The sequence below is a fragment of the Hirundo rustica genome, chromosome 5 (assembly GCF_015227805.2).
Source record: "Hirundo rustica isolate bHirRus1 chromosome 5, bHirRus1.pri.v3, whole genome shotgun sequence".
Taxonomy (NCBI): domain Eukaryota; kingdom Metazoa; phylum Chordata; class Aves; order Passeriformes; family Hirundinidae; genus Hirundo; species Hirundo rustica.
In genome coordinates this window covers 47,770,893-47,786,400 of record NC_053454.1, presented here as the reverse complement: position 1 = coordinate 47,786,400, position 15,508 = coordinate 47,770,893, and the positions used below count along the sequence as shown (strand labels likewise).

The 15,508-nt window shown below is 40.5% G+C and overlaps 1 protein-coding gene across 1 annotated transcript in view; it reads right to left on the bottom strand.

The window, feature by feature from the left end:
- The window catches only part of GALNTL6 (polypeptide N-acetylgalactosaminyltransferase like 6), a 443,050-nt gene that overhangs the window by 69,245 nt on the left and 358,297 nt on the right, over positions 1-15,508 (bottom strand). The window contains exons 5-6 of the mRNA XM_040065326.2: positions 12,255-12,440; positions 5,851-6,034 (exon numbers count right to left, since the gene is read on the bottom strand). Of these exons, the coding sequence (XP_039921260.1) occupies positions 5,851-6,034; positions 12,255-12,440 (370 nt within the window). The remainder of the gene's footprint in view (positions 1-5,850; positions 6,035-12,254; positions 12,441-15,508) is intronic.

The following is a 15,508-nucleotide window of genomic DNA, read 5'->3' as shown; positions in this document are numbered from 1 at the left end:
GGCTTTAAAAAAATAGATTATTTTTTCTGGTTGTGAGAGGTTTTATGAATATGTTTATAGGCAGAAATCAGCCATAAAAGACATAGGCTATAAAGCACTAGGAGCCATAGAACAGAAATCATTGTCCAAAGCACTTTCTGAACTTCAGAAAACGATAATAAAATTGTAAAAGTACTTGTCAGATTTGAAATGCAGCCTTAGCAAAGACTTTCTTTGCACTAACATGTTGTCAAAAGTATGTACTTAAATACTGAAAGTAAAGAGCTGCAGAAAAAGACTATTTCTGAGAGTATATCAAATTCGAATAAAAGAGCATCCAGATGACAGTTTGCAAAATAATAATGTGATTTCAGGTACGCAATTCAACAGAAAATGACAAGTAACCTTCCAATCTTACACACAACTAGCTACATTAGGGTCATAAATTACATTCAAGGTTGAGAGCCTGTGATGCAAGGGAAAAGAAAAACGTACTGATCACCCAATTTTATCCCTTGAGCATGTCCAAAATTTTACCCAAAAGTACATCCATTAAACGTAAGTGGCTCCTATTACTGTGAGAGCCTTGTGATGGTGGAGTGATTCTATTTCTATATTAAAAACAGGAAACCGAGTATAGGAACTAAAATGTCAGATGTTACAAAATTGTTTCTACTGGCTCGAATAGCTTAGTATTTGTGAAAACACTGTCCTAGTCCTTTGCTAGAGTTACATGACTCTTCAGTTTTGTCTTCCCTCAGGGAGGTCTGGAGATCACAGCTCTACACTGGAAGGCAAAGAACTCTTGGAGAGTAGGGAATGATCGTACACTTCTAACTTCCTCAGATAGATGCTAGGAGTCTTGGCATCCAGTAAATAGCACAACACTTCTCTAAGTGGTTAAATTTTCCATCTTGAGTTGCAATTCAGTAGCAATGTTGTTGGATCTCACCTGCACCTTTCTCTCCTTCTCTCATCATAAAGTTATGCCACCATAAAACTGATGCAAGGAGCTCTGCAGCCCCTTCCAAACAGTTTTTCGAGCTGAACTGATGTTTTCTTGTCTGGTTAAAAGTATGAATAGCACAAATGGACACTGATGCTGGTTTTCAGATCAGGCATGTGATAACATGAATTGATGTAAGCGCTGCCAGGAAGTAAAGAGCGGTCATCCCCAGCAGGCCTGAGCATATCAAACCTCCACTTTGAACTTCCACAGAGCTTTTATCTCAGATAGGCTATTAAATCATATAAACTGACGTGCTGCATATCACAGTCCATTACAGTAACAAGGTTACCCTATCAGTTTAAGTGGCGATCGTTCTGGTTAGGCAAACTCCGCTAGAAACCAGAGTGCCTGCACCACGGAAAGGAACAGCCACAGAGGAGCACGCTCTTATGGCCCAAACCTGCGTGTCCTGTAAGGGCATGCTCTCAAACCTCTGCTGTGACAGAGGAACAAACCAGCAGGAGATAAGCCAAGATGACCCTTGCCACAAAGCAGATAAACATCTCTGGTCCTCCCTGCTTATAGACTAGAAGAAAATGTCCCAAGCGATCTCCAGTTCTGCTGAATGATCACTGGGGATCAAATCAGTGAGCATCATGACATGATCATGATTCCACAATTGCCTGACAATTTCCCACCACGCATCAGAGCACCAATTTGAATTGTTTGCACAACGCCAGACTTTCAGCAGCAGAGGAAAATAGCATGAAGCACCCTTCAGAGTATATTCAGGTAGTTGTACACAAACTGTAAGACAAAAATCGCTCTAGTCACTGTGATGATCTGCAACTGTGACAGATCAGTTGAATGCAGTATAAAGCTTCTGTTCTTTCTGTGGCATATGAAAAAGGGAAATCAAGGAGTTCACAGACTTAGTGTCTGGATGAGAAGGCAACTTTACTAGGGGAGAAGTCCAGCTTCTATGCCTATAAGGATTCAACATATCCTGAAAAATAGTCACATAGATATTTCAAAAAGATCATTACTCTTAAAAGCTACATGAGATCCATTTATGGAATAGTTGCTAAACTTCCCTATACGCTACAATGAGCATAGAAAAATATCCAATAATTCACAGGGGAGCTTTGACTGAAAATTCATTTTATATGGTTGTAGTTTGGTTCAGTGAAACCTATGGGAAATTTGGCATGGCCAGTGACAAACTATATGTGAACCAAACTGATAAAATTCGTGGATGAATGCTGCCTGATCCAAATGCAGTTACAAATTTGTCATATGACTCCCTGGTTGATGCTATTACATCATCTGTACTTGAATTTGGAAGCTTTTGAGAGTGTTTTACAGTCTTAAAGTCAAAAACATCAAGCCAAATCTTGATGTAAAGCTGCTTGTGAACAACTGCAGAGGGCCTGGGAATGGGTGAGAGTGTACATCAGAAAAAGCTGAGAGCTGCTGCTCCAAGTTCTGTCACAGCAAAGAATGTAAATGCTGCCCCAGGTGGCACTGCAGGTATAGGAACAATAAATCATGACTACACTCACACCACAAATGGATGAGAATGTCTTCCTCACATGAGGGATTTTTAACTGGAAGACCGTGTCGAGACAGATTGCACCCAATGGGAGAGCACCTGGTCAAAACTGACCAGAGTGGAGTACAATTAAAAAAAGTGAAAACGCAGGAAAAGATTAATTCCAGAACACTAGCTGAGCTGGCAGTGGAGCTTAGTAAGCTCCGTGATCCTGTCATACCAAGAGAGCCTACCTGCCAACACTTTACCTGGTTGTGTCAGCCGCAAACACGCTGCTGGTGTCTGCTGCAGCAGTACTTGGATCACATGCAGATGGAAAGCAAATGTACCATGCAGATAATACAACAACTGCTCTTAGGTCTTCTGTAGTTTGATCTGGTTTTATGTGTGTTATTTCTTAGGCTGATGTGACCTTTTCTGCTTCACACATATGCTGCGCTGACATTTTAAGTGAGGGGAAAAACTCATCAGCACACTTTTTGGATCATGCATCCATTATTTGCTGGTGTTTTACTAAAAATGCTGGCAATTTTCCAGTTCATTAGGGATCATCTCAGATCTGACTCTGCTGGCAAGAAATAAAACTATTACGATACCAACAGTAAAATATTTAACCTAAATTAAAAAAAAAAAAAAAGAATCCCTGCTGCTTACAAAATAGTAGCATAATAATTACGGTGCTGACTGAGGCAATTTCTAGTTTTAGTGCATATGTACCTAAAGGAAAACTGTTCTATGTCTTTTATTCCACAGAAGCTGTCTTGGTCAATTAAGTTACCGATAGGTAAATGGTTTGCAATGTTTTACTGTATTTGTTGTAAGGAAAGTATTAAAAACTTGAGGTCTCAGCAGAGAAAGCTCTAGGAGAGAAGCAGTACTGACTTCAAATTAGAAAATAATTTTTCCCCTAAGCAAAATTCATATTGATTATTTAAAACGTATCTATTGCCATTTACCATTTTAGGCAGAGGGTACTTTAAAGCAAGCATGTTGTTCTAGCTCAGCCAACCTTCAGTGCTGCTGGCGTGTGTGGGGACAGACATGGTGGTTCCTTGTGCAAAGCTGCTTTTTCAGCAGCATCGCTCTGCTGTGCATCCTGTTACAGGGAAAACAACAGAAGACTCTCACTGATGTGCATAAGAACTGGGAAGCCTTTCCACCTGACAACGACTTAGATTACAAGAGATTTATAGGCTTCATTGTACTGTATGCTGTTCCTTGAGAAGCCATTTATCTGCTTGTGTCTTACGCTGGCAGGGCAGTGGCTATCAACAGCTGCCATGCTGAGTGGAACAGCAGCTCATGCAAAAGCAGCACATCTATTCTGTACTGCACAAAACCTCGTCTTTATAGAGAGCTTCCTATGAGAGATTCCTCTCCAGTCCTCTCTCGTCTTTGTGACAAGATTCTACAAGATGCGTACTACAAACAGCAAATGTGAAACAAATGATAAGGAACCCTGTGGCAATGCTTGGCAATAGAGAAGTTTTACTTATACAAACTTTGGATGCTAAACCAAATTATACAGTGGATACTCTGAGTAAGTGTCAAGGAATTACAACTGTTCAGAGGACCAAGAAGACTTAGAGCAATTGAAGATCTAGCAGCTCAGGAGTGTTATGTGGTTGCACTAGCTGCATTATCTTGTGGAGTGGTGCAGCAGGGCATCTCGCCCCTCAGAAGAGCTTATCTGTGTTTACTACCTGGTGAAATAACTCAGGGCATCTTGCCCTTCACAAGAGCTTCCTAATTGGTGAAATAACTCAAGACAGCTTGTCTTGCAGTGACTTTTTTGACACCATGAAAGTAATGCTTCCAGCTGTCAATAGATACCTTGCTGTGGAAGTGAGATCTGGAAAGATAAGCTGAAATTTCTGACTTAGAGTTCACTTTATAAACTACGAAAGCTACACCAAACTTTCACAAAGCAGAAATCTTCTGCATATTCCCTGGAAACATGTGGGGCTTTCCCCCCAAAAGTGGGATGCCTGCTTTATGGTTACTCTTCTGGGAGCTAAGTGAAAGGACTCTGTACACTATCATTATTTTAGTGGTAAATTACATTGACTCCTAATCTACACTAGGTCTTTGCTAGCTTTAATATAAGTACCTCAATATTGTGCACCGTTTTATGTAATCTAATAGTTCTCTTTGTTTTATACTGTGTAAAAAGTAACTCTGTTTAAGGCCTTTTGTCTTTTATCGCCTATCTATTCAATGAATAACTCAGTTTATAATAAACCTGATCTGCCCTCCTTAGAATTGCAGGCTGGAGTGATTTTAGGTGCGGGCCATACCAAATTTAAACTGCTGCCAAAAATCTGAGTCTAAGGCAGGGCTTGCCTGAATCTCCCACCCCTCAGTAACAAGCGGTCACATTGGCACCCGATGTAAAGTAATTCATCAGCACTCACGCTAGTGCAAGATGAAGGGCGTGGATGGAGATAAGCAAAAAGGAACAAGTAGAATAATGAAAATGAGCCCACAAATGTCACAGTTACCTACTCCTCCCTGCTGGTCATTCCCTGGATATGAGGGTCAGAGACGCAGTTGTTCCGTTGCTATTGTTTCCAGGTTTTGCTTTGGGAAGGGAAGTATGCTGAACTTTCAAACTGCCATAACCTACAGTGTGGAGGTTCAGCTAATGAGTGTCAGAGCCTGCTCCACCGGCAGCTCTGCTGGGACGTGCCTGTGTGAGAGATCTGGAGACTTTCCCACACTAGAACCATGTCTGTCAGTCCTTTCTCTTTTGATAAGGATTAATCCAAGCTGATCCTTACATGAGAATAATTACAAGAAAAGATAATAAAAAAGGATGTACCTTTGTGAAAAGATTTCTGTGAGTGAGCGGATCTCTACAATACTGGGATGAGAGGCTATCTTATCTAAAAATATTGACAGTGTTCAGGTTTGACAGCTCTATGTTTAAGTTACAGCACTGTATATACAGCAGCCATAAACAAAGCATCTGCTGGGCATAACGTGGATTCAACTGCCAATGCATATATTGCATCAACCTCCAGCAAATAAAACATTAAATGAAGTTTCTGTGAAATAAACAGAGTACCTGTCATTGCAATCATTTCTTGTCTGATGCCAAAACTTAACTACAAGTATGTGCCTGTCTCTTATGTACAGTCACTGAGCCCAGTTGTGTTTCCAGGCCCAGCTTGTGAATTCTGCAAATTGTTGCCTTGATCTTTTTCCTAGTTTTCCGGTTTTATAAGCTTGTATAAAAGCTTTTTTCTTCTATTACCTTTCATTAGCAGAAAGTGGCCTACATGGAAATGTCTGGGCTTGGATTCCAATACAGTTCCATTTTTTGCTTGCCCTTCTTCGCGTTCCCACTCTCCCCTTTATCGCTACTTACTCAAAGGGGTCGCTGGGATCAGCTCTCTGGAGCTCTGGAGGAATCGGAATTCTTTTGTAGTACATTTCCCAGTCAAAAGCTCCTCGCATGGCATCCCCCGCCTGTGCCTCGTAGCCAAAGTGATTGTGGTCAATGACATCGATCATAGGACACACGATGGTTTTGTGGTTAAGTGCAATCTGGTCTGAAAAATGAAAGCAGAAAATAGGAAACGGCATGTCTAGTCAAGCCATCTATCATATCACTGCAAAGCGAATCCCGCAGGTTTCTGATGTTTGAAGATTGCTTGCTTTGTGCCCTATGGCCCCCCAGTAATTTCATTTTTCAAATCTGTATCAAATCTTTATTTAAAGTAGAATTAATGCAGTTGGGCAATGATTAGAAGTATTTATGGTTCTTTAAAGGGATGCACATCCCTTTGAGACCCACAGGAATCCAGTTATCTGTATCTCTCTCACATTGCTGCTCTGAGCTGTCCCCAGTCTGTCAGCTATGGAACAAGCCAGCAAGGAAATAGTAAAAATACTCCTTCATCTGTGGGAAGTGCGTACGAGAAGCCCCTGAGAGAGATATTTATTCCTAAATGTGAATCTCGGCCCTTGTAACCGTTCAGTCACTGTCCCTGTGGCTGTAGTGAGCATCAGCTTTGAAATCAAATCCTCCAAATTAAAGGCAAACTCCAACACAAAGAGAAAAACAGAGCTTGTGTTCTTTTTTTTGTACCAATCTTTGAGTTATAAAGAAAGCTGCACAGTATTATTCTTAGCTGCCTTCTAAAGAAAGGAGTTTAGTTTTGCTTTAAAAAAAAAAAAAAAATAGAACTGTGAGACTAAATCAAATTCCCATCTCCTGCATAAGCTCAGCTGGGCCTGAGTCTGCTTTGGTGAATCCTATTGCTTAATCCTATAGAGCTCCTCTGAAAAGAAAGACAAGTGAAGAAGATAGGCAAACATCAGGAATTAGGCAGAAGAATAATGGTTTGAAATGAGGCAGTACAGAGAAAACCTACAGCTGTGTTGATAGGAAAGAACAGTAAAAAACTACCTATGAACCCTCAAAAAACCCCTAAAATCCTAAAATTCCAAGTATAATAAAGCTTTTTCTCGGAATGACAGCTTAGATACTTTACATTATCTAGTACAATTTAGGGCTTATGTGGAAAACTGGTTGGTTTGTTTGCTTTTGTTTGTTTTGGTTTTGTTGTTTAGATTTCACTGAGGCCTGATAATACCCTAAAAATAGTCAGAGGGCTTAGTGTGGATTGAACACTTAGACCGGAAGGCAGGTAATACTGGTATAATGATTAATAATACAGATTCTGCTTCTATGCCTCTGAGGGACTGGAGTTAAGGAAAAAAGGTTATTTTCACAGAACATCTGGGTCTTTATATTTATTCTCAGAAATATAACTGTCCAAATCAGGGATCAATGCTGCTAGTGAGATATTACTGTGACTGGAAGTTCAGCACGTTTTTACATCCTTATCCTTTAATAGTGAAATAAATTTAAAACACAGGCTCTCACAAAATTCTAGGAAACTCATCTCGGAGATAATGGCTGCATTACTGTTGCTATTGCCAAATATAATTACATTCACTGGCACACTGTATAGCGTTATCTGTGATCATTATATAAAGTCCCTTTTACATAATCTCTTTCTTGTGATGGCCCTCCTAATAGTTATAGGGCTTCTAACAATCTGCCTCTGACCCCCTCTCTTCTAAATTGATTGGAGTAGAGAAACTAAATGGGATTGATTTGTCTGCAGCAGGTCAAAGGTAGACTCGTAATGCTTTAGCATCCTCCTCTTCATCTTTAAAAGCTGCTGTCTTTAAATACACTGAAGGATTTGAAGTCTCCAAGTCACATGCAGAGACAGTCAGGGGGAAAATTATTTGAGCAATGGTCAAGCTCAATCTCAGTCTTTATTCCTGCAACTTTCAAGAATTCTGCAAGTATGATGATGCTTAGCTGCCTGTCTTAGTGTGTTTCTTCAGGACTTACTTCTCAGCCACCAAAATGTTTTAGAGACAAGGAACCACAGGAAAATCTTGACTTTTGATGAAACCAGGGTGCTTGTAGCTGTGCACGCCAAAAGACAAAGTAACGAAACCCGCAGCCTCAATGTTTCCTTCAGTATGTTTAAAATAATGAATTTTGCATACATACATACTACTTAGGCTTAAATGTAGGCCCAGTATGAATTTAGGAAACAGAAAGAAAAGGCTGTAGAGCTAACTTACTTTTCACAAGTGTGGTGGTATCACAGACTTGGATATGCAAACAGGCTGCTGCCTTTATCAGCCACTGCTCTTTCCTTCACCTGTTCCTAATGCCAGACACTGAAAGCTACAGCTGAAATGCTTTACAGTTTCTCTTCCATCACCTTTACTCCTCATCCCCTTACAGATTCCTCCTGGTCTGAACATATCCATGCATTATTTCACTGCATATATGCTTCAGTTAAAGGGAAGAACAAACAGATAAGCAACACTGTACATGCAAAAATCTTGCACATCTGATGGAAAGCCTGGGAACAAGAGGGGACATTGCTCAGAGCTTTCTCCCAAGAAATTTTAACCAATATATACATACATATTTGAATCCAGCACTCTTAGGATCAAGCAGAGTAAGCATATATGGCAATAAACAGAAGTTCTCAATATTGGATGAGTCATTATCTCAGAAATATAGGTTCTATCTCTATGAGAAACTGGTACCCTTTTAATTTCAGGTGTATGTTTCAAACTTGGCTGGATAAAGTAACAATGTCAAATTGCCAATAGTCTTATTTTCGCAATTTTTCAACGCAAATATTTCTACTGTCGTACTTAAGTACGTGATTACAGATAACGACAGCATTTGAGTGACTCAGCAACTGAGTTGCCAGAAGTAGCTGTGCCCTCAGTTTCTTCACTGTCAAGCAATACATCACATACATGTTGTGAAGATGGACAACAAGCAGGTGTTCTGATAACTTGCTAAGCATAATCTGAACATTAATTCTTAGTGAGGAAAGGAGGCTGTTTTAACAAACCTAATTCTGGTAGCCTCTGTCTGTCTGATCGACTGTCCATCTCTCCTCTTACTGCTCCTGCAGCAACATCAGCCAGCACCTTTCTGGTTTGTCACTCAAGTTTCTTACCTGCAATAACTGTGTAACTGTGACTTCAGACTGCACTAAACTGTCAGCTGTGGACTGGAGTCCAGCCCACGTGTTTCCTTCTGCTGAGGAGTGATAACAAACAGCTGTGTTTGCCAACCTTTTTACATCACTACAGCAGTCTACTCAGTGAGCATCAGTCAAATCTCTAGTATCTCAGTGTCTAACCTAAAGAGCCCATTCAAATAAAAAAAAATAAACTAAATAACTAAATAAAGCTTAACAAAAATAAAGGCATTTTACAGCCATTTTTAAGAAAGCAAAACAAAGGACTGTAACTGAAAACAACTGTGGGTCAGCTCCACAAAGCCATTTAGATACCCCAAAAGTACTGAAATAACTCAGTATTCCTTTGGTCTAAAAGCTGATAGTTAATTCTGAAAAGATAAGTCGGATACTTAAATAGCTCTGAGAACCATCTTTAAGTGATTGCTCTTGGTTCCTCAACCCCCTTCCCAACCTGTAACTTTCAAGGCCTCATTTGGAGACTTAGTTTGGAACACTGGAAACTACTGCTCCTGTCAGCAAAGACTGCCAGTCCAGAGCAGAGCTGAAGTGTGTACTTGTTGGGGATTTTTAACTACACATGCTAGAAACTTCTGGAGCTAAAGCAGGGCAGCTTCAAAGCAATAAACACCCAACATGTCCTCTGCTGTGGTTACCCTAAATGACTCAGTCACATTCAGTGCTGAGTGAATCACAAAATATAACTTCAGATAAACATTTGAAGACGTACATTAACTTTACTATTGTTAGCAGCCAGGTGTCATCTGATTTCAGTATAGTAAACATTTGCCATCTAAAGTTTATAAGAAAATTCTCTCATTCCTTTAGAAAAACAGGGCACACGGAAAATATACTAGATGTGTGTTCATTTTCTATTTGTCCTTTATGTAATACTCTACTTTTTCTTTCAAAATAAAACAGATTTGATTCTGGGCTTCAGTATTACTCATTTCTACGTCCTCTGGCTGGCTGGTTATCTACAAGTATTCTACTATACGTGGAATAAGAAAGATCTCGTTCCTCTTGAGAACTGAGGGGCACTGATGCAGTTGCTCTCATCTTTCCAGTTTTCTGGTTTGAGGCTGAGGGTTCAACTGCAACCTGGCTGCAATTATGAATCCTTTGTCATAAGGACCCTAAAAAAATCCTTATTTTTTTAGTTTTCACAGGGTGAAATCCAGCTAGATGTATGGAATGGATTATCTCACGTGAGATCACACAGGCTTCAGGCCCACCCAGGATGGGTTTATGAAAGTCTGGTCCTGCCTGACTAACACAATCTTGTAGAAGCAGATCACCTGCCTAGTGGATGTGGGGAAAGGCTGTGGATATTGTCTACCTGGACTTTAGTAAAGCCTTTGATAATGTTTCTCACAGCATTCTCCTGGACAAGCTGGCAGCTTAGAAAGGTGCGCTCTTCACTGGATAAAAAGTGGCTGGACGGCCAGCCCAGAGAGTCGTGGTAAATATAAGTTAATTCCAGCTGGTGGAAGATTGGAAGTGTTGTTCCCCAGGGAATCCGTACTGGGGTCAGTGCTTTTTAATATCTTTATCAAAGATCTACACGAGGGGATCAAGTGCACCTGCAGTCAGGTTGCCAATGACACCAAGTCAGATGGGGGTGTCAATCTGCTGGAGGGCAGAAAGGCTCTTCAGAGGGAGCTAGACAGGCCGGATCAAGAACAAAGGTCCTTGGACCATAATAACCCCATGTGGCACTACATGCCTACAGATGCCCATCTGGGAAGCTGGCCAGGATGAGGGCCTGGGGGTGCTGGTTGAGAGTGGCTGAACATGAGCCAGCTGGCCAAGAAGGCAATGGCATCCTGGTCTGTATCAGCAACAGCGTGGCCAGCAGGACCAGGGCAGGGATTGTCTCTCTGTACTCAGCACTTTTGAAGCTGCACCTCAAATCCTGTGATCAGTTCTGGCACCCTCAACACAGGAAAGACATGGAGGGGCTGGAGTGAGTTCAGACAAGGGCAATGGAGCTGGTGAAGGGTCTGGAGCACAAGTCCTATGAGGAGCAAGTGAGGGATCTCAGCCTGGAGAAAAAGAGGCTTGTGGAAGACCTTATTGCTCTCTGCAACCGCTTGAAAGAAGGTTGTGGTGAGGTGGGGGCTGGTCTCTTCTAGTGTTAGGACAAGAGGAACTGGCCTCAACTTGGATTTCTCTCTGCTCCTTTATGACATTTGTGCTTCAGGTGAAGACATGGGAGTTATTTTCAAAAATGCAGATGTTGTGATTGAGGGCAAGGTGATAACAAGGGGAACAACTGTATGCATGATTTTATACGGAAGCTAGGAAGGATAAAAATTTGGAATTTTGTGCATTATCTTACTACTGATCTGAAGAGAAACTAATTAATAGTATTTTTCTTGATCTCTGCTGATAGCTCATTAGAAGAACAGCACATGTCGCTGCAAATGCTTTATCAGCTTACTATGTGGCACAAGAGTCCTAACAACAGAATTAAAGGAACAATAACAATTAATTAGTGAAACCATAACCTTCTGTGTACTTACAGAAGACTTTTTTAATGAATACAAATTTCTTTATCAGGTAACTCTGAAATTTTCTTTGGTTATGGTAGCAAAAAGCACTCACTTTGCAAAGCATATACACTTTGCACGTAGTCAGGTGTGTAGAAAAAAGAACATTGTTTCCTGAAGTGAAATCCTAGACTACAAGAATAGATTCTTTCCATTCCTTTAACTAATGGAGCTTTGCTGGCTGCAGCTGAAATCCAGTAAACAGTCAATAGCAAATCATTCTTTCTGAGCTTCCCATTTTGAATGCTATTGCTGTTGGATTTAACACTGAAGCCTTGGATGTATTTACAGCAAAAACCGTTTTAATGCAATGTGGAAAACTAGGAAGAAGTACAATACCTTCATAAGAAACCTTTTCATGGGTATAGTAAGGACATAGCTTTATACTAGATATAGCAGTGTATTTAGTAGTAGTAATAAAATAAATTGCAACTATTATAAGCAAAAGCAATACTGCAAGATTTTACAAATTCTTCAGTCTCAGGACTAAAGTCTCAGGAAACAAAATGCAGCTGCTCACATTCCTTGGAGTTCTCTCTCATATTGACACTTCAAACAGATCAGAACTGCAGCAGAACTCCAAACACTTTGATACAGTGTATGTCCTGCTTACTGTGGGACATAACTTCAATTGTTGATTGTGTGTTCTGATTTTAATGTCTAATGAATGCTCATGCACTTACTAAGCAAGGGTGGCAGCCAATTCACGTTGACTTCGCAGTGGGAATCCAGAAATGTCAAGACTTCTCCTCTAGCCAGTGAGGCTCCCAGCAGTCGGGTCCGAATGAGCCCTTCTCGTTTCTTGGTACGCACAATCCTCACCTTGGCAAAGCGGACCATATATTCCTCCAGCTTCTCTTTTAAATGCTCTAGAAAGAAAGGCAAAAAAAGTGTCAGTCGTGCCAGGTCTGGAGGAGCCAACAGAAGAACAGGTTGGTGTACAACCTGTGAGCTGCTTATCTACTTCCATCTCTGGTCACTTCAAGTCCTCCAAACTCTGCCAGAAATCCTCCTGAAATGGTTCAGAAAGTACAAATATTCTCTGTTTTATCACACAGAGGAAGACACTGACATTCTGCTGCAGTTGCTACTGGCAACCTGCCATCCACAATATAATGGCCAAAACAGCTGCAGGATATTCATCCATTCTCTGGCTCCTGCAGCCCAGGGCCATATAAACATTCTGGCGTGGCACTTTATAAACAGTGTCCTTTCCAAGTTAGTTCACTATATTAACTTATTATGAAGAACTGAGAATGGCAGTAAATTTTAAAAATAAAACCAGCAGAATGAGGTTGTTTTTGTAATGTGAAGAGAAACAGACATAAAGAAAGATCTTAATAGTTAGATACCAGCATGAAGTACACAGACAGCTGAATTCCTAATAAAATTAGGCTGCAAATGTACAGTCATTGATAGGTTGTCTGATCTGAAAAATCTGGTTCCATTTGTATCACAAAATATCATCTTTGGGAACATCTTTTCTTCTGACAAGAAACGCACACTAAGAATCATAAAAAAAACCCCAAGACCAAAAGCACCCTAGAGTTTCGCCTCTTCCTAAATACATCTAAAACACAAGTCCTGATCTTTTGTATTTGCTACAACATCTCAGCTTGCCACTCATTACTTTGGAAAAAATATTAACGTTTCATTCATCGGGGAAAAGGGAGAGAAAAGCTTAGTCGTTAACAATTAAAACTATTGATAAGCTACAGTTAGCGATGCTAAGGATTGCAAGCTAACTCTCACAGAAATGGCTTTGTCAGGTTATGCTTGTTTCTGATACCAGCTACTAACTATTTGGACTTTTATGGACAACACAGGCTTTGTTCCTGTTCTTCCATCATTACAAATTTTTCAATAAATTTCCTGTAGACTAGCCAGAACAATTTCCATTTAACAATATGCTGGAGTATATATTGCTGACACAAAAATTTGAGGCAATAAGCAAACAAGTCACAGCACAGACAATACAGGATCTTGTGCAAAAATAAAATTAAGCTCCAGTGAAATAGAGCTCCCTCCACAGGTTTCTTCTCATCTTGTTATTTTTCCTAGCTGACAAGTACATACGACATTCCAAAGCTACCAGCAGATTAGAGATTAGGAAGAAGTGGAACTCTGGTGTGTATTTAGTGGAAGAGTACTACATGGGATGGTCCTCCATACTGAGGAATCCTGACACACACTGGCACAGAAGAGGGACTGGGAACATCACACTGCAATGATTACAGAGAAGGCTGGGGCTTCTGGGAGGAGAAACTCAACACTCTGGAGACATCCTGAGTCAAGAGAGAGGTTATGCTCACTGTACTGCCTGGGAGAAGTATAAGGCCAAGTGAGGAAAACCATTCTGAGACAAAACCAAAAAATTCCCAAATAAGGAGGAAAGAAGTATCCCTTTTTCCATCCTGTTTCACTATTCACATACTCAATAAAATCCCAAGAGTAACAATGTCAAGAAATGTTCTGTGTTTTGAATGGCGGGTTTTGTATGACCAATCATATTCACAGGATGCTATGTTGCCTGTGTGCTACTCTGAGTCATTTTAGCTACCAGCTACAATTCAGTTTTGTGACTGAACTGAGGTTTATTCAAGCCCTGGATCATTTTGTGCCCACAGGCAAGACTGTTTAAAGTGTGTATTTATTGAACTGGTTTTTTGTTTTTATGAGCTCCATTGAGACTATTCCCATAGTGCAGGAATATAGAAGATGGGAAATAGACCTTAAAAACAAAAATACAAAGACCTTGCAGGTAATATAAGAAAGTCTGTAAGGGCTGTCAGTCTGGATTTTTTTCTATATTGTAAATCGTATCATCTAATAGCCATGAAAAATGAAAAAGCTCCAAAGTGACAGGTTATTACATATTTCCAAAGTAAATCAAATCTAATCAGTTAGGTACCATAGGTTCTGTTACTCCTCAGACACCAGAAATTTCCTGTATTTCTCAAAGGTCACCTAACCCTTCTCCTTTTCTATCCACAGGCTTTCAGTTTGTTTGCACTGAATAGCGCATAGGGACCCAGCACCAAGAATAAGACCGCACCAAGAGCAAGATCACCCATTGTTCAGACAAGCACTAAAAAGAATTGGGTTGCTCAGTCAGAACACACCTCTCCAACTCTAGCAATCACTAAATGCCTTGGCTGTAGTACAAACCCCCCATCATCACCTGCCCACCCTCAGAGATGGGTTCACTGATGTGACTGTACCCGAGCAGAGGAGCTGACCATCTACTACATAGCTCCGAACTGCATTATGTATCAGACACAATTGCTTTACTCTTCCCTGTTTCTAGGCAGTTTCCCTCTTTGCAGGTGAAGGCAGCTACCAAGAAAGCACCTAAATGCTCTGATGGAGAAAAGCAGGAGCCTTCCTTGGACAATCCAAATTGTTTGTGGTCTTGGTAGGGTTTCTGGTGCCTGCAGGCACACATGAGCTGGGCCTTCACTAGCTGGGTGTCACACTTGTTAGGGTAAGGCCCTTACAGCAGGCAATTTGAATAGAGCCACCGCTGATGTTTAAATGAACTAGTACAAACGCACTCTTTTCGTGCATTCTGACAGTTATCACTTGTCTTGAGCCAAATTAATTCAGTGAAATTCAGTCTCATACAAAGGAATTAATTTCATTCCTTCCACATCTTCCAGTGAGGAAATTCTGAAAGCTGAGTGCCTATCTTCTCAGGAAAACACTTCAGGGAGATAGGCTGTAAACAATCAAATTATGATACATTCTTTTCTGTTCTTATATCAAGTGCTAAATAACAATAGAGTTGAATAATATGATTTGATTGTCATTAGTTGTATTGGAGCTTGAAACCTATTAAATCAATGGTTCATACTGTTCTTTCACTGCTTCAGATTACTTGCAAACTCAGGAAAAAGGTCTCTCAAATTTTAAATCTTTTGTTTTCTTTGGCAAGGAT